The sequence below is a fragment of the Euprymna scolopes genome, chromosome 14 (assembly GCF_053919585.1).
Source record: "Euprymna scolopes isolate OS-2025 chromosome 14, ASM5391958v1, whole genome shotgun sequence".
Taxonomy (NCBI): domain Eukaryota; kingdom Metazoa; phylum Mollusca; class Cephalopoda; order Sepiida; family Sepiolidae; genus Euprymna; species Euprymna scolopes.
The window spans coordinates 89,757,049-89,784,161 of NC_136495.1; the positions used below are offsets into that span (position 1 = coordinate 89,757,049).

Consider the following 27,113-nt stretch of genomic DNA (forward strand, 5'->3'; position numbering starts at 1 on the left):
ACATGCCTAAGTATATATAAAATAATATAGATATAGTATATATAAAAAAACACAGATACGTAAACATAAAAATATAAATGTACATATATACATACATATACATGCATACATATATATATTATATATATACATACACCCACATACATACATATATATATATATATATATATATATATATACATACACCCACATAACTACATACATATATATATATATATACATACACCCACATACCTATATATATATATATATATATATATATATATATATATATATATATATATAAATAAATAAATTAGCCGGGCAGGTAGAAATTATACGTGACAGTTTTATTTTAATAAAATACAATAGGTGAAAATTTCAGTAAGTTGCTTAAAGGATAGATTAATAAAATTAAGGAAAAATGATGATAAATAACACACATACACAGATACAAACACATGCATACATATGTACATAATATGCACATACGTCAATGGGGGAAGAGCACATTCCTGAGTATATATAAATATATGTACACAAATACGTAAATATACACACATATATACATATATAAATATAAATGCACATACATACAAATACATACACATGCATATACATCTATATATATATATATATATATATATATATATATGTAAATTAGCTGGGAGGGGGGAGTGAAAAATTTATAAATTATTTATTATTTATTAATTTTCAGGCGTTGTAGTTGAAAGAAAGAGAGAAGGAAAATAGGAGGATAAATTAATGAATTATAAGTTACAGGTTTATTTTGATAATATAGAGATAGGTAAGAATATCAGTAAGTTAATCAAATAATAAATTAATAAAATTATTAGGGAGATGTTTGTGATAAGTGAATAAAACACACACACACACACACACACACACACACATAAAAACACATAACATAAAATATTTACTTTAATCATCCATTTAATCTTAATGTCAAAACTAATATACCTAAGAAATTCTCCAACATTGTACAAAACTGTTTCAAATACTCACACAGATATATTTCTATTTTCAATATAAATTCAATCGGGATTTCTTATTCTACAATGCCTAATTTAGCACAAAGAATCTTAACATCTAATAACAAAAAAATTAAATCAGCCCCAAAAATCCCCAAAACTAACTGTAATTGTAATAACGAACATCTTTGCCCCTCAATAATGATTCCCTCCATAAAGATGTTATATATTCTTGCACTATTACCGAGCTCCCATGCAATCCTCCCATAACAGACACTAATATTTCGTCTTCAAGTTTTCCTTCTTCCCATCCTGCATCTGATATAGTTACTGATCCAATACACTACTCGAGCAGCCCCTCAATCTACAATCATACAACTAGCAATAATGATAATAATAATATTTATATTAATGAGAATAATAATATTTCTCCTAACAGCCATCCTAATACTAACAACGCTCATTATCCCCTCCAAAATAGTCCTCATACAGACATTGTCCCACCATTTGTTGAACACTATGAACAAAATTCAAACCATTCAACTAATACAAACCAGCAAATTAATATTAATACCAGACCTCGAGCTTTTAATAAAGTACATACATATATCGGCGCTACTTCAACATTAATTAAGAAAAGAATATCAAACCACATTTCTTCTTTTAACAACCATAATTCTAATAATAACCAAGAAACTTCTCTTACCACTTTAATTAAATAACATAACTTTAATAATACCCCCTTCTCAATCGAGTGGATCATCATAAAAAAAAGTTAAGTCTTATACTCCTAGCTCTAAGGCATGTCGCCTCTGCACAACCGAAGCTAAAACTATAAGTACTTCCCCTCAAAGTAACAATATAATAAATTCTAAAAATGAACTGATGTCTTTCTGTAAACATAAGTCCAAATTTAATTATGGCAATTTTGAAATTACATAGTTATTTTTACCTTTTAGATAGATATATAATTTTTTTCTTTAACTTTATCGTTTATTCTACATATTTTCTTAATACTTTGTAATTTAATGATCCTTTATTTTATTTCTTTATTTATTCTTTGTTTGGCCGGTTTTTTATCTGCAATTTCTGTTTTAGTCTTTAAATATTCCTATCTATCTAATATATCAATCTACCCACACTTTCATAGCTTGTATGTATATTTACTTATATTTTACTATATGCATTTACTTACTTACTTTCTTGCTTTTTCCTGAATTTGCAGATACCGGCCATCCTCTCCCCTTAAATAATTTTTTTTTTATATTTTATTTTTTTTATTTATTTATTTATTGTTTATTTATTATTTATTTTCTATTTATTTTTTAATTAATCTATTTATTTTCCATTAATGTCTTTTAACAACTGTTGCTGACATTTTCTTAATTAATAAACTGTACATTTCAGTTGACCTATATTATTTTGCCCTATAGGGCAAAATAATATAGGTCAACTGAAATGTACAGTTTAATAATATAGATCAACTGAAATGTACAGTTTAATATAGGTCAACTGAAATGTACAGTTTAATTTGTCCGCGCCTTTTAACATTTCCTGTCTGGGCCATTTTGACATTTGTTTTTCTATTTTATATTTAATTCTATCACCATTTAATTTTTTGTTTTTCCGTCTTCTTCCCTGATTTTTTTTTTTTTTGTTTTTTCCCCTGATCTTTCTTATTTATATTTATGTCTCGGCAGCAGTGATAAAAGCATATCTTATTTTTCTTTTATTAATAAATATTATTGAAATTTTTCCCCTTTTCTCTTGTACATATTTGAATTATTCCATGGATTTCGGCTTTTGGATTATTTTGCACCATCTTCCAATTACGGAATTTCCTTGGATTTTACTTGTGCAAATTGAAATTCAATTAACTTTCTTGAAGTTATATTTTTGGATTTTACCGTCATTGAGTTATTTATCTTTCATCAGACTATCCATTCACGTGTAATCACCTTTTTCTTCACCATATTCCCTCTGCTTCACTTTTTTGTTATCAAGTAAGATCGTTGACTTGTTGTTTCATCAAATACTTTTGTATGCAAATTCCGATCCCGCATTTTGCTAATTCCTACCCTCTGATGAAAAGGAAAATATTTCTTCGAAACTCCGCAGATTAAGGACTATCCACTTATCAAGTGTTTCCTTTTCAGATTAAATATGTTTTTAACTCATTTCAAAGTGTTTTTTAACATGTTTTATTAACTGTTTGCTCCTATATATATATAATCTGGACATCCCTGGCAGGAAAGCCAGGCGTTGCTACATTTTGATTAGTTTCACTTTTATACAAAAAAGACAAACATGCAAAAGGACGAGATGGCGGGAATGTTGTAAAAGTCGCTCAAAATAAAGATAGACAACGTCCGTTTTCGAATCGTAGATATTATCATCTAGTATAAGGAAAGTGCTAAAACATAGTAAAGCCTTTCTTGGACATCAAAAATTGTGCACATTTTGCCTTTTATATTTTTGTTGTTATTTTTTAAGTTTTTCAGTGTGTTCATATGTAATTTGCTAAAAATGGGTAAATATATATTTTGGAAAGGCAGGTTTTTTATTTACATTAATACCAAAGAAATCTTGGAACATATACATATGCATCTTAGTATTAGGTTTCAGTTTCTTGAACATAAAATGCATTACATTTAAACTTTGAGTCATCTAACTTTTTTAAATGCATACATGGAATTTTTATGGTATTGCAATATATTTGTTGAATTTACTGCAAATTATTTGGAAGTCACTAATTTCTGGAGATTTTCAGTGGAATATTCGGATTTCTTGCACATTTATATGTGCAAATACATTTATATGGCAAATTATATTGCTTAATCTTGACTTTTAACAAAGATATAGCATTTTTACTGGAAAAATAGTGTAAAAAATGTGGCAAAACATATGGTTTTAAAAAGGAAAAAATATCCAAACATGTGAGGCACAAAAATAGTCAAAATTTAATTTTAATTGGATTTAAAAAATTAAAAAAGATTCTTTCTTAGATGATCAAGCTTTTTCTATGTATTATTGAGATATTTTAAACAATTTTCAATTTTTTCATGTGTATTGCTACTGATAGCAATAAAGAAAAACATGTCTTTACCTAAGAGCTAATTTGTCAGTCATTTCTTTAATAAACAAATTTTCCAATGTTATTCATCATGTCAAGCCCCCAACTATCATGGCCAATACAAATGGTTCTAAAATCGACTTTCCCGAGTTGAAATCGATCCTCAGTCATATATCTGTAAACAATAGACTTGTTCATTCCTCTGCTAAATCGAAAATTTTATTATGCATGTTATTGTTCCAGTTTCTATCAATTGAAATAAATATGCTAATAAAAAAAAACATTTTAATTTGGAGAAACTGAAAGTGTTTTTGTTTTAATTTCACATATGAAATTCTTTTAAAATAATTCCAAATTAGTTTCACATTTTTATTATAGTTTTATCAGACAATAATACAATATTATGTGTTGCTATTTTTTTTTTTAAAGAAATATAAATTTCAATGATAAGCTGTTATGCCTAATGAACCCAACAGAATTTTAGATGCTAACTGGTTCTCCAGAGTGAGAATCTTTATTTGGTCTTTGTAAATGAGGGGAAAGAAGGGGAGGGCTAACGAAAATGTGTGTCTGATGGGAGAAATTAGGTGGAGGTCGAGTACATAAGAGAAATGGGCACATGGCTTATATAAAAAAATGTGACCGGATGCTAACTGTTAATGTGTAGAACAGATTTTCAGAAAATGACTCTGACCTTTCAGTTTTCATTTTGTCCCATTTGCTTCAGCAACAATGAACATAAACAGAATTGATTGAGCAAGCCAATTGGTCTCACGGGTTAAAACATGCTTACACACATGCTAGTGTTTTTGTTTTTGTTTTTTAATCACTTGTTACTCTAATATCCAGTATTTTTCTCTTATTTTAAAATGGTTTTCGATTTTTTATTTTTCGTTGCGTTTTTGTCATGACCGTTATTTTTTTTAATTTAATTCGTTTCTTTTGGTGAAAAAGATGAGGTGATTTCCACAACTTCTCTGTGATACCTTAGACATAGTGTCATCAGCCACACGAATACTTGACATAATACAAAAAAGGGGGGGGGAGAAGATGTCGATTCTATGCTAGCTGTTAAGGTTTTTGACTGAATTCAAATTTGATAATTAGAAAATTAATCTAGGATTTCACATATGCATCGGAAAACATGAGATGTGAATGAGAGATTTTGATTTCCCAGTAAATCCAATGTCTTTAAATTAAAGAAAGAATAGAAATGTTCAGAGTAATGAGAAAAGGTTCTAGGCTTTTATAAAATGGAAAAGGAATATTTAAAAAAAAGTGATTTAAAAATTGTATGTGTATACACACACACACACATATATATATATATATATATATATATATATATATATATATATATATATATATATATAGTTTGTTTATTATATGTTATAATTATATATATATATTATTACTAGCAAAAGTACCCGTCGTTGACTGGGTTAAAAAACAGCCTACAGAAAATGGACTCTGATTTATGAAAGTATTAGCGAGGGGTACCCGGCGTTGCCCGGGTGTTTGGAGGTGTGTGTGAAAACTCGGGGGGGGGGGGGTAAATAAAATAAAAAATGTTTTGGTAGGTAAGTATGAGGATCGAATCCGAACCGTTGAGGCAAAGTTGGAAATTAAAATGTGAAAAAAAAAGAGTGCGATGGTTTTAACCATTGGGCCACTGCAAGATGCTCACGGAAACACGTTTGAATTTATTTAATTACTTGGATTTGGCAGGTGCACGTTTTAATGACTTAATGAGGTCAAGTTTGACTGCGGGATAGTATTTCATTTACTGCGGGAACGCCGTTTTTATTTTTATTTTACCGAGATGTTGGTGGGAGGGAGGGGACCAGCTCCCCTTGTCCAAATTGAATAGCAATTGTTTGATATATGGAAAATATTTCCACATTGATCAAAGCTGATTGCTTTCGGACATTTCCGGCAATAGACGGAAAATACCGCCAGAATTAGTGTCGCTTTTATTATAGGAAAAAGACTAATCTACATGCGGCAAGCGACAAATGTTGAATATTTATCTTCCCAAAGTCGAGCAAATTAAATAGACAGGCGAGTTCCGTTGTTAACTCTGAGATATTATGATTTACATGTGATATAAAAGTTTTAAGAAGTTGTGAACCGACTGACCGCTTCTCTGAAAAAACCCTTTTGTAGACATACAGAAAAAGCGAACACACATACATTTTCGCTTGTATAGATGATAGGTTATGAAAAGGAAGGGTTGTAAATTTGGGTTGAATTTGGGGGTATCAAAACAAAAGCAAAATATGATGAAAATAAAAATAAAATAGATAAACCCCATAATTTATTATACCATACCTGTTCACACTGAAACACTTATCACAATATTCTGTGGATCTATATTAAAAAAACCTTGTTAAAATTTGTGACATATTTCCATTGTATGGAGGTCAGGTGCAAACGAACACCCCATAATTTTATTATACCATATTTCTTCAAACTGAAACATAATTATCAAAGTATACTTACGCAGATAGATATGAAAAGTCTTTATTAAAGTTTGTTCCTATTTCCATTCTATGGAGGCCAGGCGCAAACGCAGACCCCACAATTTTATTATACCATCCCTATTTAAGTTAAAACATACTTATCAAAGTATTCTTATGTACATCTATATCAAAAACACTTGTAAACGTTTTCTTTTAATTTTTTATTTCCATACTTTGTGGACCAGGCGCGAACGCAGACCCCACAATTTTAATTAACCACCGTTCTGCCAGATCAAACATACCCATTCCTGTGTCTCGATACATCTTCTATCATTATATGTAATCAGTTTTTTAAAATAGTCAACCATATAGGAGCCTATTCGTGATCACACACACACACACACACACACACAGACATTCAGCTTTATATTATAGATATTATTAATGAAACCAACGTGATTATTTAAGAGTGCTCAATGGAGGACAGAGCTGATATAGTCTGTTTAGTATACAAACATTACTGGTTACATATGTGCATACATGTTTCAGTGGAATCTCAATTCAAGAAGAACACTTCATCAGACCAAAAAAAGGGCGATATATTAAATTTAGGTTGAGAAGAAAGAATAGAAATGTTCAGAGTAATGAGAAAAGATTTTAGGCTTCTATAAAATGGAAAAGGAATATTTGAAGAAAGTGATTTTGCCCCTTTTTTGGGAATGAAGAGTTGGTCTCCTTGAATTGGGATTCCACTGAAACATGTATGCACATATGTAACCAATAATGTTTGTATAATAAACAGGCTATATACCAGCTCTGTCTTCCATTGAGCACTCTTAAATAATCATGCCGGTTTCATTGGATTTACATCTAGGAAACCAATCTATAGAATCATTATATATATTATGACAATACGTTTCAATCAACAATTCCAAACTGCGTATAGTGTTAAGAAAAGAAAAATGTAATATACCGAGCGTGGAATGTTACGACTCCAAATGGCAAGTGAATCCAAGGTTCTGTGATCAGCACAGTCATAAAATAACCCAGAGCACAATTCCACAAGACAGGAAGAAATGACTGGATATAACAACAAGACTATACATAAGTATCTATATATCTATCTATAAATTATTTTATTATGCAATAAAATGTAATAATCATAAAACAAAACATATAATGCAATGACCCAACGGGTCAAAACAAAACAAGGCGAATAAAAGAAGTCAGCAAATTAGCCAATGTTTTTCTTTTTTCTCTTTTCTTTTCTTTATATTTTATAGAATAATATTTGGTTAAATGAAAACTCAGAAGAATTTTAGTTTGGCTATTCATGGGAAGCGATCAGGAATCAGGATGAAAAGTAGGGGGGGGGTCAATAATCAGAAAATATTTAGTTTTTGAAACAGTTATAATCTGAATAAAGTGAAAGGTATTTGGTGTGTCTGTCCTTTTCTGCTATGTTGCAAAAACATATAGCCATGTCCTTTCTCCAGTACAGTTATAGCCATTGAGTTGATTCAGGTGTGTGGCGAATTTAGTAATTTTTCTGGTACAGATTCTGTTCGTTCACATCTGTATTCGATGGTATCTGAACCTGGAATTTAAAAAAAAATATTTTCTGCACCATTTATCCTGATTTTCGTGCCAACTTCGTTTTTAAATTTCTCTCTCTCTCTCAAGGAAGGAGAATGGATGGTGGTGGGGTGCATGTGAAATGACAAGGAGGTTGGGTAGGGTTGTCTGTGTCGCTTCTGCTAGTACTTTAAAGCATGGGCATCTGTGAATGACTATCGCATTTCACCGACTGAATAAAAATCTAGAAGGTGAGATCCTTGTTATCAGTGAATCAATCTCAGCCATTCAATAGTCGATGAGTTGACCACTACTGTTAGGCCCATGCAACTTTACTCCTCAGAAGCTGCCACTAAAAAAGTTAAAAACAGTACGACAGGACTTCTAGTCAATAATACAAAGTTCCATTTAAATAAAAAAAAGACTAAGTGAATCGAGAGCATGAGTTACGAACAAGATGTTTTAATTTTTCTTGATAGGCGATAAAAATTGAATTTTCAATGGTAAACATTTAATTAATATTTCAATTTCTGAAATGTCATGTCAACAACTTAATGTTATTTAAAATTATGTCTGCACTTTGAGGACTTGATTACAACCAGAGGATACATTGCTGCTTCTAATCTTTGGTTCATGGCCCCTCTTCGCCCCCCCCTCCACTTTTGTCTGCTACTATTCATAAAAAGGGAAAATTTTATTCATGGTTATGGCTGCAATATAACCAAACTCAACTTTTGTCCAGTCCATTACGACAACAGTATACGATGAGAATGGATTGCTTCATATTATTCGTCATATAGAATTGACACAATATGTCAAAAAAATCAAACTGAATAAAAAGGGATTTTCATATTGATGATTTCCAATATCTTCCATGCACATTATGTGTTTCATTTAAAATCAATTGGAAAGTTTTTATTTATTTATTAAGTATGTGCGTATTTTCATTTTCTTTGCTATAGTTCTCATTGATTGTCTTAATAGAAATGCAATCTCTCACAATGATTATTGATTTTTTTTCTGCTTTGCTTTTTGTTTTAATGTTGAAAATCTTTTTCTTTTTTTCTTTTTTTTCTTTGACAGTTTCTGGTTTTCCTGGTGTTGATCTTCCTCTTGGAGGTTGCCGGTGTCGCCTACTGCTGTGTCATGAGAGAAGATGTAATCAAATCTTTTGTTATTATCACTTGATAGACACATTTTATAGAATTGGGAGCCGACATGCATTTTGATAAAACGAACAAATTTATATCTCAGTTAAATTAACATAAAAATCAGTAGAAGTGATTTCCAACTCTAGAAAAATGTCATGAAGACTCGCAACATCTCTTTGAGCATCTGCAAAAATTGAAAATAGCATAAAACTTGTCAGATATCAAATGGTGTGATAATAATTTGATGACTGGATAAAGACCTGCCATGTATGATGATATTAATAAGTAAATATTTGATCATTTTAATATTTATTGATTTCCTCATTTATTGTTGCCTTTACTAACATGGCTCTCTTGATATTTATTCATCTGATAAAGCTTCTTGGTAGACCACATTTCTCATTTGCTTATTTATAACTATGATGATCAGTTTCTTGACACGTTCAGTCCATGAAAACTGCAACATATAATATACTAGCAGTTCAGCCCAGCTTTGCTCGGGCCCTATGTACTGTTCATAACTTACCCTATGTCTTTATTTGTCTGAGTAATTTTGTAGAGACCATAGTAGTCAAATTTTTTTTTAACTTTGACCTCAATTTTGACCCCTTAACATTATTTTGGTCTCAAATCAAAATACAAAGTTTTACCCGTGTCCAAGTAACCTACATCTAAAATTTCAAGTCTTTTGACCAAAAATTGGCGGGGAAGTTTGGTAGAATCTGCAAAGATACAACTCTTTCAACTTTGACCTTTTGGCAGCCAAATTTTCGCCCCAAAACTGATTAAAATGCTTGCCGCATGTCTGAATACCCATTATGTATAAATTTCAAATGTTTAGACCCAAAATTGGCTGAGTAATTTGCTAGACACTGCAAAGGTAGAATCTTTTGAACTTTGACCCTTTGGCAGCTCAAATTTTTTACCCAAATCGGTTAAAAAACTTGCCCTATCTCTGAATACTGTTTATGTAAAATTTAAAATGTTTAGACCAGAAATTGGCTGAGTAATTTGGTAGAGACCACAGTGGTCAAATTTTTTTTAACTTTGACCACAACTTTGACCCCATAACATTTATTTTTGGGGCTCAAATCAAATAAAAAGTTTGATCCATGTTTAAGTAACCTACATTTAAAATTTCAAGTGTTTAGACCCAAAATTGGCAGAGGAGTTTGGTAGAGTTTTCAAAGGTCAAATCTTTGAACTTTGACTCCTTGACAGCCAAAATTATGGCCGAAAATCAAATTAAGATTTTCCTAAATCTTAATACTCCTTATGTCAAATTTCGAGTCTCTAGACTGAAAATTGACAGAGTTATTTGTTAGGGAAATGTACACAGACACATACAGACATTTTCACTTTTCTAGATATATAGATAATGAGATGAGAATGAAGTTCAGATGTGCAAAATTCTCTGATCTTTGGTTATTATTGTTGAACTGGTTACAAGAAACTGAACTACTATATTATAGGTTAATATAGATATATGTTAAAATGTAATGCTGAGATTCATTGTTTTGTGTTCAGTTCTGAGATGTTGTGTTGAACAAAGATGGCGGCTTTGTTCAGATCAGTAACCAAGATGGCGGCCAAGAATCAAATGCTGTCCGTGGCGTAGTTAACGGCGAACTGATTGAATCCAAAATTCGACAATTTTTATAATAATTTTGAAACGTTTTCATTGGTTGTTTAGCACAGCTGTTGGTTATAAAAATGATTGGCGAATCCATTCGTCTCATACCCCCATTAGGAGTCAAAAACATTTTACACACCCCCTTTTGATATAATGGAAAAATCCTTTCGGATTCAATTTTGGTTTCACTTGAGAAAAAGAAATAAAAATAAATGAACAAAGAAAAATAAACGAATAAAATAATTGGTTTTTTTTTATCTGGTTTGGAGGGAATTTGTCTTTATTCTCATTGGTCAAAAAGAATTATTAATATATTGGTATAATGTGTGCAAAAAGAAGCCATTTTTTTATGACATTGAGTTTTTTTGTTTTTTTTGATACATATAAAAATAAACACTTTTCAAATATATATAAACATACAAATAGAATACTTTTCAAATACATATAAACATATGCACAAAAATTCACAAATATACATTTTTTGGTTTTGTTTTAACAAATGTTTGCCAAAAAAAGATACAAAAAAGAACTATTTGACAAATAGGAAGTTTACAAAAAGGTTTTAACAAGTGACTTTTTTTTTTTTTTTTAACAAAAACTGGAAACATATGTTAGATATTAGTTGCTTAATTTGGTTAGTAAGGTAGAAATGGTCGCAGTTTAACGTCGTGCCCGGGACAATTTACAATTTTTTAATTTTTTTTTTTTTGGTATTATTTTGACTGTTCATGCTTCTCTTTTTGGGTTTCTGAAAAGAGATTTATTCATAATTAGATTCCAAAAAGTTCGGTTATAAAATGTCTTAATTTTATTCTTTTTATAGGTTTAGTGAAAATGTTGGCTATATTATTTTCAGACATCACATAAGTAAGAGTAATAGATTTTTTTCCTTTTTTCATCCCTTATAAAATGATATCTGATATCAATATGCTTCGACCTTTGATGGATCATAGAATTATTTGCTAATAAGATACTGCTCTGATTATCACAATGAATTACTATAGGTTTTTTTACTTAGATTTGGTTTTAAAATAGATTTTAGAAGGGTGTTCAGAAAAATTGCCTCCTGCACGGAATGAGTAAGAGCCACATGTTCTGCTTCACAAGTAGAAAGGGCAACAATTTGTTGCTTTTTAGTTTTCCAAGAGATCATAGGTCCAGTCTTTGACAACAAAACAATACACCGCTATACTCTTTCTATCCTCAGAGTTACCCCAATCTGAATCCGAAAAGCCTTCTAAATTTAGAGGATATGTAGACTTTTTAAAATATTAAAGATTGTTCCTTGGTTCCTTTTAGGTAACGAAGGGTTTGTTTTGGACGATTAAGGTCTTTAATTGTCGGTTTCGATAAGTTTGGAGATAGCTTTGTTATAGTTTAACATATGTCAGGCCTTGTTGCAGTCATAAAGTAGATGAGGCTCCCTACAATTTCCCTGTAATTTCGATTATCTATGGATTTTGTTTCGGTCCCTATATTTTTATTTATATCCATTTCGACGGGAGTTGAACGCGGCTTACAATCTTGCATTCCGAACTTGAGCAGAATTTTTTCAATGTATCGTGATTGGTTTATAGTTATAGTTTCATTTTCACAGGTAAATTTTATACCGCTTTTTGTTTTTTTAATATTAATCAGATGTAACATTTGTGCACTTTTATAGAAATTTGATAGGTTGTCATATTTATCTTTGATAGGGCAAAATCTTTTGTCAAGTTTTAAATAGACACACATACACAATAAAAATCTCTTTATACAAAAATATATTTTTTACTAGAAATTGTTTTTTGTTTATTTTAATAAATGCATCAAATAATATTCAAATCTATTTTACTTGTCTGCTTCAGTTTCAGAATACCATTTCTGAGGGCGAAATATTCAAGGCATTCATAAAAGATGACTATGGAAGAACCAATGGCAAGACTGAAGTCATTGATTACGTGCAATGGAAAGTAAGTTTGATTTTTCTAGCATTCAATATTCTATAGTCAGTAGTGTTAAAAATTAAAATAAAATCATCTTTTGCTTATAATAACTCCAAATGTTTTAACCGATTCTGTTATGTATCCTCCCTCTCTTTTTCCCTTTCTTTCTCTCATTTGTGTGTGTGTGGGGGGGGTGTATTTAGACAGCATGTTTTCATTCAAACGTTATGTAATGCTGGGAGAATTCAGTCAAAAGTACTCACAAAAAAACGGAACAATATATCTGTACCTCTACAAAGCCACTATTCACCCATGCATGGAGTATTGTTGCCAGATTTGGGCTGGTGCATCTACCACTAGTGTCTTCCTCTTAGACAGGATCCAAAAAAGAGTTTCTATCCTGATAGGTCTCACACTATCAACCAAACTCCAACCTCTGTCCCATCACCAAAATGTTGGATTCTTGTACCTGTTTTACAAGTATTTTGATGAAATATATTCTGATGGCCTCAAGCACTTGTACCACCTCAACGTAAATACCCTGTACCGCCTCAACGTAAATACCCTGTACCGCCTCAACGTAAATACCCTGTACCGCCTCAACGTAAATACCCTGTACCGCCTCAACGTAAATACCCTGTACCGCCTCAACGTAAATACCCTGTACCGCCTCAACGTAAATACCTTGTACCGCCTCAACGTAAATACCCTGTACCACCTCAACGTAAATACCTTGTACCGCCTCAACGTAAATACCCTGTACCACCTCAACGTAAATACCTTGTACCGCCTAACCTGATAAGCAGTAAAATCCTCAGATGCTGAAATACCTTCTACTCTAATAATTTCCTCAAACTGCTAAACTTTGTAATCCCCCCCCTCAGTTTCCAGCTTCCCTGACTGTACTGACAGGCAATAGTTCAAATGTAATGTGAACAAACATCATGCTGCTCAACTCTCTACATAGTGTCCCTGTAAATTTGGTCCTAAATAGTAACCCTTACGTCCAAGTAGCATTGTGTGGCGTGTTTAGGGTAAATTACAGTAAAAGAATAAAAAATAGTTAATTTTAGTGACTGTTTTTCATTGTATTTTGTTCAATCTGTTCTATTCTCAGCTGCAATGTTGTGGAGGACAAGGCTACAATGACTACATTGATTCCTATTGGATGAACAAGAATGAAAATCATAAGGACCAGGTGCCGTTATCCTGTTGCCGTGACTACAGTGCAAACAAATATCGCAGCATAAGTAATGTTGGTTGCAGTATAAATTCGCAAGATAACAACTTGATTCATAAGAGGGTAAGAAATTTTAATGTTTAAATTTTCAAAGTTGCAATCACGGTGCTAAAAACTGAACACAATATTTACATTGTGAAAATCATCAAATTGGAAACCATTCGCAAAGCATAGATTCATAAATCTCTTTTCCCTTGGAAGGTGTTGATGTAACTAATAACTGCAGATGATCAAAACTTCTTTTAGCTGATAAACATATAAATTGAAAAATTGTCAAACAAAGCAAAAATAAGCAATACAGACTGATTAAATGGTGGAATTGTGATCTTTCTTGAAAATATAATTCTAAAGATTTGTTGTAATATGGAATTAGGAGAATAATAAATTTCAATATCATAAGAATGAACGATGAGAATTCATGTTACAGAGATGATTAATGTGAATGATAATAATTTAGATGATATTTGGAAAAGGTGTGTGGTTTTTGTCAATCTGAAAAATTTTTTTTTTTTTTTTTAAATTATTTCTCAGGGCTGCGGCAATGCTATTGTTAACCTAGTTGAAAAGCATCTCTTGCCTATTACAGGAATAGTCATCGCTATACTCGCTTTGCAAGTAAGTTCATTTTTTCATTTTCACATAATTTACAATTGTACCATAGACTGAAACAGTATAAATAAATTTTACAATAAAATAGTTTCTTTATTTTTTTTTTGTCTTATCAGTATATATTTCATTTGATTAAATGTACAGACATATAAATGTTATCTTTTACCAAGACTTTACGCAATGCTGGAAAGTCTTGCATACTAATATTTTTCTCAATAATCGCATTCTAAATGACATTCAACAAAGAAATTTTTCACAATGAAATATGTTTCAATAATCGCATTCTAAATGACATTCAACAAAGCAATTTCTCACGTTGAAATATGATTCAACTGCATCTAAATGACATTACACAAATCAATATCTCATGCTGAAATATGGTTCAATAATCACATTCTAAATGACATTCAACAAAGCAATTTCTCACACTGAATTATAGTTCAAGAATTGCATGCTAAATGACATTCAACAAAGCAATTTTTCACTGTGAAATATAATTCAATAATCATATTCTAAATTACATTAACAAAGCAATTTTTCACGGTGAAATATGATTCAATAATCGCATTCCAAATAACATTCAACAAAGCAATTTCTCATGCCAAAATATGGTTTAAAAATCGCATTCTAAATGGCATTCAATAAAGCAATTTCTCATGCTAAAATAGGGTTCAATGATCGCATTCTAAATGACATTCAATAAAGCAATTTCTCACGCTGACATATGATTCAATAATCGTATTCTAAATGACATTCAACAAAGCAAATTTTCACGCTAAAATATGATTCAATAATCACATTCTAAATGACATTCAATAAAGCCATGTTTCACGTTTAAATATGGGTAAATTGTCGCCTTCTAAATGACATTCAACAAAGCAAATTTTTCACTCTAAAATATTGTTCAACAATCATATTCTAAATGACATTACACAAAGAAATTTCTCAAGCAGAAATATTGTTCAGTAATCGCATTCAAAATGACATTGAACAAAGCAATTTCTCAAGATAAATTATGTTTCAATCATCGCATTCTAAATGACATTCAACAAAGCAAATTTCATGCTTCAATGTGGTTCAATAATCGCATTCTAACTGACTTTCGACAAAGCTATTTCTCACATTCAAATATGATTCAATAATCGCATTCTAACTGACATTAAACAAAGCAATTTTTCTATGCTAAAATCTGGTTCAATAATCACATTCTAAATGACATTCTATAAATCAATTTTTAACGTTTAAATAGTGTTAAATGATTGCCTTCTAAATGACATAACACAAACCAATTTTTCACTCTAATATATGGTCCAATAATCGCATTTAAAATGACATTCAAGAAAGCAATTTCTCATGCTAAATTCTAGTTCAATAATCGCCTTCTAAATGACATTCAACAAAGCAATTTTTCACACTAAAATATGGTCCAATAATTGCATCTTAAATGAGATTCAACAAAGCAATTTCTCGTGAAAAACTATGGTTCAATAATCGCATTCTAAATGACATTCAAGAAAGCAATTTCTCATGCTAAAATAATGTTCAATAATCGCATTCTAAATGAAGTTACACAAAGAAATTTATCAAACGGAAATGTGGTTTAATAATGGCATTTTAAATGACATTTGACAAAGCAATTTCTCAAGCTAAAATATGGTTCAATCATCACAGTCTAAATGACATTAAACAAAGCAATTTTGCATGCTAAAATATAGTTATATAATCGCATTCTAAGTGACATTCAACAAAGCAGTTTCTCACGCTGAAATATGATTCAATAATCGCATTCTAAATGACATTCAAGAAATCAATTGTTCACGCTAAAATATGGTTCAGTCATCGCATTCTAAATGACATTCAACAAAGAAATTTTGCACGCTAAAATATGGTTCAAAATAGTATTCTAAATGACATTCAACAAAGCAATTTTTTACACTAAAATATGATTCAGTAATCCCATTCTAAAGCACATTTAACAAAGCAATTTCGCACGGTAAAATATAGTTCAATAATAGCATTCAAAATTACATTCAACAAAACAATTTCTCATGCTAATGCATAGTTCAATAATCGCATTCTAAATGTCAGTCGACAAAGCAATTTTAGGCGCTTAAATATGGTTCAATGATCGCATTCTAAATGGTATTCAGCACAGCAATTTCCCAAGCTAAAATATGGTTCAATAATCACATTCTAAATGACATTAAACAAAGCAATTTCACACGCTAAAATATGGTTCAATAATCGCATTCTAAATGACATTCAATACAGCAATTTTTCATGCTAAAATATAGTTTAATAATCGGATTCTAAATGACATTAAACAAAGCAATTTTTCATGCTAAAATACGGTTTAATAATTGCATCTTAAATGACATTCAACATAGCAATGTCTCACGCAAAAATATGGTTCAATAATCGCATTCTAAATGACATTCAACAAAGCAATTTTTGACTATGAAATATGTTTCAATAATCGCATTCTATATGACATCCAACAAAGCAATTTTTCACACTTAAATATAGTTCAATAATTGCATTCTAAATGAAATTCCACAATGGAATTTCTCACACTAAAATATGGTTAAATAATTGCATTCTAAATGATATTTAACTAAGCAATTTCTCACGCTAAAATATGGTTCAATAATCACATACTAAATGACATTCAATAAAGCAATTTCTCACGCTAAAGTATGGTTCAGTAATCGCTTTCTAAATGACATTCAACAAAGCAATTTTTCACGCTAAAATATGGTTCAATAATTGCATTCTAAATGATATTCAAAATAGCAAATTTTCACAGTACAATATGCTCCAATAATCGCATTCTAAATGACATTTAATGAAGCAATTCTCATGCTGAAATGTTATAATAATCACATTCAAAATGACATTCAACAAAGCAATTTCTCACTCTAAAATATGGTTCAATAATCACATTCTAAATGACATTTGACAAAGCAATTTTTCATGCTAAAATATGGTTAAATAATCGCATTCTAATTGACTTTAAAGAAAACAATTTTTCACGGTGAAATATGATTCAATAATCTCATTCTAAATGGCATTCAACAAAGCAATTTTTCACGCGATAATATGGTTCAATAATCGCATTCTAAATTAAATTCAACAAAGCAATTTCTCATGCTAAAATATGGTTCAATGATCGCATTCTAAATGACATTCAATAAAGCAATTTCTCACACTGACATATGATTCAATAATCGTATTCTAAATGACATTCAACAAAGCAAATTTTCACGCTAAAATATGATTCAATAATCACATTCTAAATGACATTCAATAAAGCCATGTTTCACGTTTAAATATGGTTCAATAATTGCATTTTAACTGACTTTAAACAAAGCAAATTCTCATGCTAAAATATGGTCCAATAATCGTATTCTAAATGACATTAAACAAAGCAATTTCTCACATTAAAATATGGTTCAACAATCGCATTCTAAATGACATTCAACAAATCAATTGTTCACGCTAAAATATGGTTCGACAACTGCATTCTAAATAACATTCTACAAAGCAATTTTTCACATTAAAATATGATTCAATAATCGCATTTTAAATGACATTCAACAAAGCAATTTTTTTGGCTAAAATATGGTTCAATAATTGCATTCTAAATGACATTCAACAAAGCAATTTTTCAGTCAAATATGGTTACATAATTGCATTCAAAATAACATTCCACACAGCAATTTCTCATGTTAAAATATGATTCAACAATCACATTCTAAATGATATTCAACAAAGCAAGTTTTCACTCTAAATATGGTTCAATAATCGCATTCTAAATGGCATTCAACAAAGCAATTTCTCAAGCTAAAATGTGATTCAATAATCACAAATTAATGACATTCAACAAAACAATTTCTCATGCTAAAATATAGTTCAATAATAGCATTCTAAATGACATTCAACAAAGCAACTTTTCATGCTAAAATATGGTTCAAAAATTGCATTCTAAATAACATTCCACAAAGGAATTTCTCATGCCAAGATATGGTTCAATAATCGCTTTCTAAATAACATTCAATTTCTCACGCTGAAATATGATTCAGTAATAGCATTTAGGTTCAATAATTCCATTCTAAATGACATTCAACAGAGCCATTTTTCACGCTGAAATATGGTTCAATAAACGCATTCTTAATTACATTCAATAAAGCAATTTGTCAAGCTACATTATGGTTTAATAATCGCCTTATAGAAGACATACAACAAAGCAATTCTCATGCTAAGATATGTTTAAATAATCGCATTCTAAATGACATAAAACAAAGCAATTTCTCACTCTAAAATATGGTTCGAAAATAGCATTCTAAATGCCATTTAACAAAGCAATTTCTCATGCTGTAATATGGTTAAATAATCGCATTCTAAATGACATTCAACAAGGCAATTTTTCATGGTAAAATATAGTCCAATAATCACATTCTAAAGGATATTCAACAGAGCCAGTGTTCACGCTAAAATATGGTTCAATAAATATATTCTTAATGACATTCAATAGAACAGTTTCTCACGCTAAAATATGTTTCAATAATCGCATTCTTAATGACATTAAACACAGCAATTTCTCACACTGAAATATGATTCAATAATCGCATTCTAAATGACATTAAACACAACAATTTCTCACGCTAAAATATGATTCAATAATCGCATTTTAAATGACATTCTGCAAAGCAATTTCTCACAATACAATGATCGCATTCTAAATGACATTTCACAAAGCAATATTTCATGCTAAAATATGATCCAATAATGGCATTCTAATGATATGAAAACAGCAATTTCTCGCACTAAAATATGATTCAACAATCGCATTCTAAATGACATTCAACAAGGCGATTTTCACTCTGAAATATGGTTCAAGAATTGCATTCTAAATGACATTCAACAAAGCAATGTCTCACGCTAAAATATGGTTCAATAAGATCATTCAAAATGACATTAAACAGAGCCATTTTTCACGCTGAATTATGGTTAAATAATCGATTTCTAAATGGCATAAAAAAAGCAATTTGTCACACTAAAATATGATTCAATAAACGCATTCCAATGACATTCAATACAGCAATTTCTCACGCTAAAATAGGGTCCAACAATCGCATTCTAAATGACATTCAACAAAGCAACTTTTCACTCTAAAATATCCTTCATATAATCGCATTCTAAATGACATTCAACAAAACAATTTCTCACGCTAAAATATGGTTCAATAATTCAATTCTAAATGACGTTCAACAGAGCCATTTTTCACGTTGAATTATTTTAGGGAAACATGCGACTTACCTAATTAGCACGTGTGCATAATTCAACGGGTCGGTCGTGGAATGAAATGAATGAAGAAGAAAGAAACAAAAATGGCTGCCTTATCTCTTTATATGCCTGTAATGCGACCACCCGATATGCAAATGAGATGCTCCTGGTTGGAGATAAAAGAGGATTGATTTTTTAGAGGGTCGTTCATTTTGAAGTTGGATTTCAAAGAAATAAGTTGAATTAGCAGAAGTTCGTTGGGAGTTGACAGAAGGTGCTTTACGTATACAGAAGTTTGGAAGCGTATAAAAGGAATTGATATCACACCATCAGTGGTTAGCGTTGTCAATACAAGTGGGAGACCATATTTGGGTAAAACCACCAAATGCTGGGTGCACTGTAAAATTTTGCAAAGGAAAAATAGACAAAATCATAAGTCCTCAGACCATGTTGATTAATGGTGTACCACGTCATGTAAAAGATATCCACCCCTGTTATACCTCTTCTGATTCTGAGGATAATGAGGAAGATCACATACAGTTCAGGGATGATCCTGATCACCTACTGCCCCTACAGGTGAGCATAGAAACACTACCTACAGAACTAGATGAGGGAATGATGGAACATACTAGTGGCAATAGTGATGAGGACGATGGACATGAGGAAGTAATACCACCAGTTCCTCATCAAAGTACCCGAGAAAGACAAATACTGCCCACCAGCCGTTATTGTGAAACACTGCCTATAGCACCACGAGAGGGAATGATGAAACATACTGAGGAAGATCGAACCAAGGAAGTGATGCCTCCGATTATTCGAAGGAGTACTCGACAAAGACGGATACTGCCCCCTTGCCCTGATTGTGAAACACCGCACAGGGAACCACAAGAGGGGATAATGGAACAGACTGGTGGCAATAACGGTGGTAATGAGGAAGATGGCGATGAGGAAGTGCTTCCCACGATTCTTCAAAGAAGTACCCGACAAAGACGACTGTCCCCCTGCCCTGTGTGTGATCATGAGATCAGGGTGGAGTGTAGGGAAACGTGCAACTTACCTAATTAGCACGTGTGCATAATTCAACGGGTCGGTCGTGGAATGAAATGAATGAAGAAGAAAGAAACAAAAATGGCTGTCTTATCTCTTTATATGCCTGTAATGCGACCACCTGATATGCAAATGAGATGCTCCTGGTTGGAGATAAAAGAGGGTTGATTTTTTAGAGGGATGTTCATTTTGAAGTTGGATTTCGAAGAAATAAGTTGAATTAGCAGAAGTTCGTTGGGAGTTGACAGAAGGTGCTTTACGTATACAGAAGTTTGGAAGTTTGGACGAAAGTGTTAACCTTGCCCAGGAAATTATTGGGGTGATGGGCAGAAGAAATAACACTCAAGTTATTGAATTATAATTATGGTTCTATAATCGCATTCTAAATGACATTCAACAAAGCAATTTCTCATGCTAAAATATGGTTCAATGATAGCATTCTAAAAGACATCCAACAAAGCAATTTTTAACACTAAATATGATTCAATAAATGTATCCTAATTGACATTCAACAAAGCACTTTCTTGTGCTAAATATGGTTCAGTAATCGCATTCTAAATGATATTCAACAAAGCAATTTCTTACATTAAAATAGGTTTCAATAATAGCATTCAAAATGACATTCAACAAAGAAATTTTCACGCTAAAATCTAGTTCAATAATCGTATTCTAAGTGACATTCAACAAAGTAATTTTTCTCGCCAACATATGGTTCAATAATCGCATTCTAAATTACATTCCACAAAGCAATTTCTCACTCTGAAATATGATTCAGTAATCGCATTCTTTATGACATTAAAGACAGCTATTTTTCATGCTAAAATATTGTTCAATAACTGCATTCGAAATGACATTCTGCAAAGCAATTTTTCACGCTAAAATATGGTTCAATAATCGCATTATAAATGACATTCAACAAAGCAATTTTTCATGCAAATATATGATCAAATGATTGCATTCTAATGACATGCAACACAGCAATTTCTCGTGCTAAAATGTGATTCAACAATGGCATTCGCAATGACAATCAACAAGGCAACTTTCCACTCTAAAATATGATTCAATAATCGGATTCTAAATGAACATTCAACAAATCGACTTCATACGCTAAAATTTGGTTCAATAATTTCATCAGCTTCACTAAGTTCAAGAGTCTTAATTCCACTATGCTCTTTGTTACTCGGTGAAGATGACCAGCATATAGGATTCATCTTACCATAAACAACAATAATAAATCCACTCTGCGAGGAACCATCATCCAAGCTAACATAGTTAGCATCAGAATAGAAAACCACACTCAAATCTGAAAGATTTCCCAGCTGTGGAAAAGATATGGATCCTGTCTTTTAATTTAAGCTTTAATAGTGACTTGTTGCCTTCAAAAAGTAACTTCACTTTAGAAGATTTTCCGGTATTACTCATCCTACACACATTAAATGATACATCAGGTCAAGTTTGGGTAGATACTCACATCATTTGACATCATTTAGTCTTTTTTAATCTGTCTTCTTCTCTTCACTCAGCTCATCATTTTTCCTTAAGGATCTTCCTTTATTTATATCTATTAAAGAAATAGATTACACATAATTATTTTGGTTTATAATGATCCTGTCTTCCGTTTGTCTAACACACAATCTCAGAAATGTTAAGATCCCATTTTCCTGCATTGAATATTTTCTTGAATTATGAAATCACATTTTTTTAAATAATTATTTCCACAAAATATAAAGTCACCTATATAAATTGCCAGAATACTCATCAAGTTGTCGGATAAATCGTGCCAAAGAAACATTACATTGTCATATGCATTTACCATTTCTTTTAGTTTAGTTAATTCCTGAGTAACTCTCTTGTACCATGAATGTGACACATCATTCACTCCATAAATACATTTTTTCAGAGACAAGGGACATAACTAAATATATAGAAGAAGGCCACCAAGTTTGATAACTCTAAAAATTACTTTATTTCATATATATTTTTAAGAGGGTGCAGTATATGGAGTTAGTCCTGGAAATGGCTGAAGCAGTTTATGATCTCAAAATGACTTAATTTCATGTATCTTTTAAGAGGCTCGATAAATGTAGTCAGTCCCAGAAATGACAAGCATTTTACAATCTTAAAATTACTTTATTTCATATGTATTTTAAGGAATGGGATATATAGAGTCAAGCAGTTTATGATCTGAAAATTACTTTGTTTCATATATATTTTTAAGAAGCGGGGTAGGAACAGTTAGTGCATGCCTACACTATGGAAATCCCCTGTCCTTCCAAGGCTGGAATACTGCTGTCAGCTGTGGTCTCCACAAAAAGTAGCAGAAATCTGCAAAATAGAAGCACCCCAGAAAAACTTCACCAGCAAAAACTGCGGAGACCAAATGAATTACTGGGAAAGGCTGAAAAAGCTGCAACTGTTGAAGTGAGCAATAAATTATCTATTATATAAATTAGTGATGGGACGGTTAATCGGAATCGTTAATCGCAAGAATCGTGTATTTTGAGGGGAATCATAATCAGAATCGCATCGTTAAAAAATACCTTAGATTTACAATTCGTTCATTATGATTCTCTTATATTTTTAAGTTGAACTGTTTGTTTGAAGTGAGATTAATGCCTTTCAAAAGTTTATGATAAAAACGTCATCGAACTTTTCATAACATATTTAATATGATGTACAAGAATTTTATTAACTACTTTAAAGGTAATCTTTATCTTAATGAGTTTCGAAATTTCTTTGAATCTTTTTTTCTGTCTTTAATTCTTTGAATTAAAAAATATTTTTTTTTTTACTTTGAGCTTAACTTGCTTTTATATTTCACCATTTCGTTTTTAGTAATAAATGCTTCTCTACATTAAAAACTGATCTTATGTCTAACTCTGCCCTCGTGGGGAGGCAAGTAAATACAAAGTAATATGGCGGCTGAAAAACGTTTTTTGACCACCATAAAAGCACTGCGAAATTCATCATGGTTTAAATGTATTGTAAATACATTTAAACCCTGAAGAATTTCGGCCATGCGCATTTGTGGTTCTAAGTTAACTAGCCACCACTTGTGTTTCAAACTTTAAAAAAAAAAAAAAAGAAGCCCTTTAAAATAGTAAAAACACTAAAGCTTTTTTCGTTTCAGAAAGAAACCAGCTATGTAAATACTTTGCAATATTTTTCAATAATTATTTTTAAAAAAAATTCTTTATAATCAATTTTTATTTAAAATTAAGAAATTATTTTCTAAAATATTTTGTTTATATATATTTACATTTTGTTTTTAAGTAAAATTAAGAAATGAATTTTAAACATATTGTTTATATCCATCTTCATTCAAAAGGGTTAATTTTCGGTAGCTTCACCAGTTGTTAACCTAAATTTTCTGAATGTCAGAACGAGGCTTGTCTGCCAGACCTACTTATCTAAGCTTCACCAATTTTAATTATTATGATTTTATCTGGGTTTTTTTTTTTGGGGGGGGGGGTTTATAGGAAAATTGGTTAAAGTCAAAATGGAATCCCCGCTATTTTTAAATATTATTTTTAAGTTTAATTGAAGTTGTAGAATACCCTTTTCTTATTGCTGTTTTTGTATTCTTTTGTTATTTTTATATATTTATTTATTTTGTGCCGGATTAAACAAACAAAATGAAAGCAAAGCAAAACAAAAAAATTTGGTGCTTATGCACTTATGTTACCGTTATTTTTGTTTTTTAATGGTTTAAGCGCCTCGCCCAATGTTTGAAGAGTTTTTAATTGTTTTTTAAAGGAAAATTGGTGAAAGTCAGAATTAGCACTTGTGGCAATAAACAAAAATAAACAAAAAGCTTTAGCGTGTACGTAACTCTCATGGAATGTCGTACATTGAAACAGTGAAATGTTATTTGGTGCTAGTGCACTTATTGATCCACGCTATTTTTAAATGGTATTTTCAAGTTTAATTAAAGTTTTACGATCCCTGTTCTTATTAAATTGTTAGGTGAAAGTAAAGAATAGGTACACAACATCCTCCCGTCCCCATGTTAAGAATGGCTTTCTAAATAATGTCATTATTTCACCACGGCTCAATAAGTGCATATGTACCTTTTATTTTCTGGAATAAAATAAAAACTACTCGACGAAGACACTACTGTTTTTGTTTTAATAATTATTTTTTATTCAAAAATAAAAAATAAAAATTTCAACTGTTCAAAACATATTTTTTTCTCAAAGCTTATTGGGATTATTTTTTTAATTACCATATTTTTCATGAACATGCTCTAAAAATGTTTTCAAAATTATCTAATATTTTTTCACTTTTCATGTTATAAGTCTCACTATACATGGCCTCATCGACATGAGACCATTTCATTTCTCCTACTGATCCCGATATGTATTTCAGTCTTCTTTTAATACAAGACCAGTAGGCTTCAATATTGTTGGTGCAAACACCAGTAAGTGGATCCACAAAATTTTGTGAATGGTTTATAGTTCCGTGAACTTAATTAAACTTGAAAATAATATTTAAAAATAGTGTGGATTCCATTTTGACTTTCACCAATTTTTCTGTTAATAATTATATAAACTCCGGCAAAAAAAAATATCCATCCAAAAAAAAAACAAAAACAAAGAAAAACAGATAAAATCATAACAAAAATCATGCACAAATTTCAAGCCAAAATAAATTTTTTAAAAATTAGGTCACACACCCAAAAATTCTTTCCTTGTAAAAATAATAACTTCTCCCTCAGTCGAACAACATACAACATCAGAGCCGATGCGTATTTTGCTACAGGGGTAGCATTTGTGTACGTCTGCCCTTTTTCTTTATATTTTTTAATATATAAAATAACTCCTGAAATGGATTGTTATTAATTTCATGATGCATGTTTAATTCATGGTTAAAATATTTGTTTTGACTTTTATCTTCAATGAAAGAAATTTTATGAAAAAAATCAAATCGTTTTCAAAATTCCCTTAATTGTATTTTCACTTTTTCGCTGTACCAAATTTTTTCGCTACACAAAAATTTTCGATTATATAATAGTATATTTCAAAACAACAATTCCATGGGAATCGGAATCATATTTGGTATCGGAATCGGTAATCAACATTTTCCTGGAATCGGAATCAGAAAAAATTTAGGAATCGTCCCAACACTAATATAAATCTCACATGTCTGTTCATGTGTATGTTTGTATGTCTCACTAAAACTTTTCTCAGCAGTACTGGACCACTATGAAATTGGTATTGTTGAAAAGAGCAATCTCTCGCATGAAAAATATGTAAAAATTTGCCAAAACGAGTGATTCTGGGTTACTTAACTGTTTTTTTGCAATGGGGGTGGATCTAAATTTTATGAAAAAGCCAATGTTATTTCTATGTAACATATTCAATGTATACATAATTAAAAAAAAAAATACTGACCCCAGAGATGACGTCAGCTTTCTTTACTGAAAGCAACTGGTTCTGGGTAATGTTGTGTAGTGGGACACTTTAAAGGAGAGACGGTGACATATATAACTATGATGATGAGAAGGAGATGCAGAAAGGATATTTATACATATACAGTTCTGTTCTGAGATTCTTGGGACTTCATATATATATATTGAGGGTGATAGGGTGATAGATGCACAGTTTTTATATTTCTAATATCCAAGAACATGTATCTCTCTTCCTCTCTCTATGTGTTACAACATAGAGAGGAAGAGAGATACATATTCTTGGAAGTGTTACACAATGTTCATAAAAAGATGTTTATCACATTACCTTTTAATTTGTGGAATGATGACACGAAGACAACCAGTTACAAATATTGATGGTGATTCTTTATTTTATTGGATCGGTGGAATGATGATGATGTCAGGAATTCACATTTGTTCTACATAGTTTCTACCCTTCACTTCCAAAGCGGCAGCTGGCCACTGACCGACTCTCCTGATCTCTGCTGGCTAGCAGACTCAACTGTTCTGCCTCAATTACTGCGATCTGACTAACTCTAGCTCCTATATTGAGAATCTCCCTTTTGCTATGATGTCAGAAGTGTGTTTCCCAACGTGACCGATTCACGTGGCTAAGCACACGTTTTTCCAAACACATTTTTGACAACAAATAACTCTATACTAACCTATTTTTTACAATACATTTTTAATTTGTATTGTTCATTCTTTTTAGC

General features: G+C 31.1%; 1 protein-coding gene across 1 annotated transcript in view; it reads left to right on the plus strand.

Moving 5' to 3' along the window:
- Window positions 1-27,113, plus strand: part of LOC145293154 (tetraspanin-8-like) — a 340,031-nt gene that overhangs the window by 211,745 nt on the left and 101,173 nt on the right. The window contains exons 3-6 of the mRNA XM_080139604.1: window positions 9,165-9,239; window positions 12,713-12,817; window positions 13,908-14,093; window positions 14,562-14,645. Of these exons, the coding sequence (XP_079995730.1) occupies window positions 9,165-9,239; window positions 12,713-12,817; window positions 13,908-14,093; window positions 14,562-14,645 (450 nt within the window). The remainder of the gene's footprint in view (window positions 1-9,164; window positions 9,240-12,712; window positions 12,818-13,907; window positions 14,094-14,561; window positions 14,646-27,113) is intronic.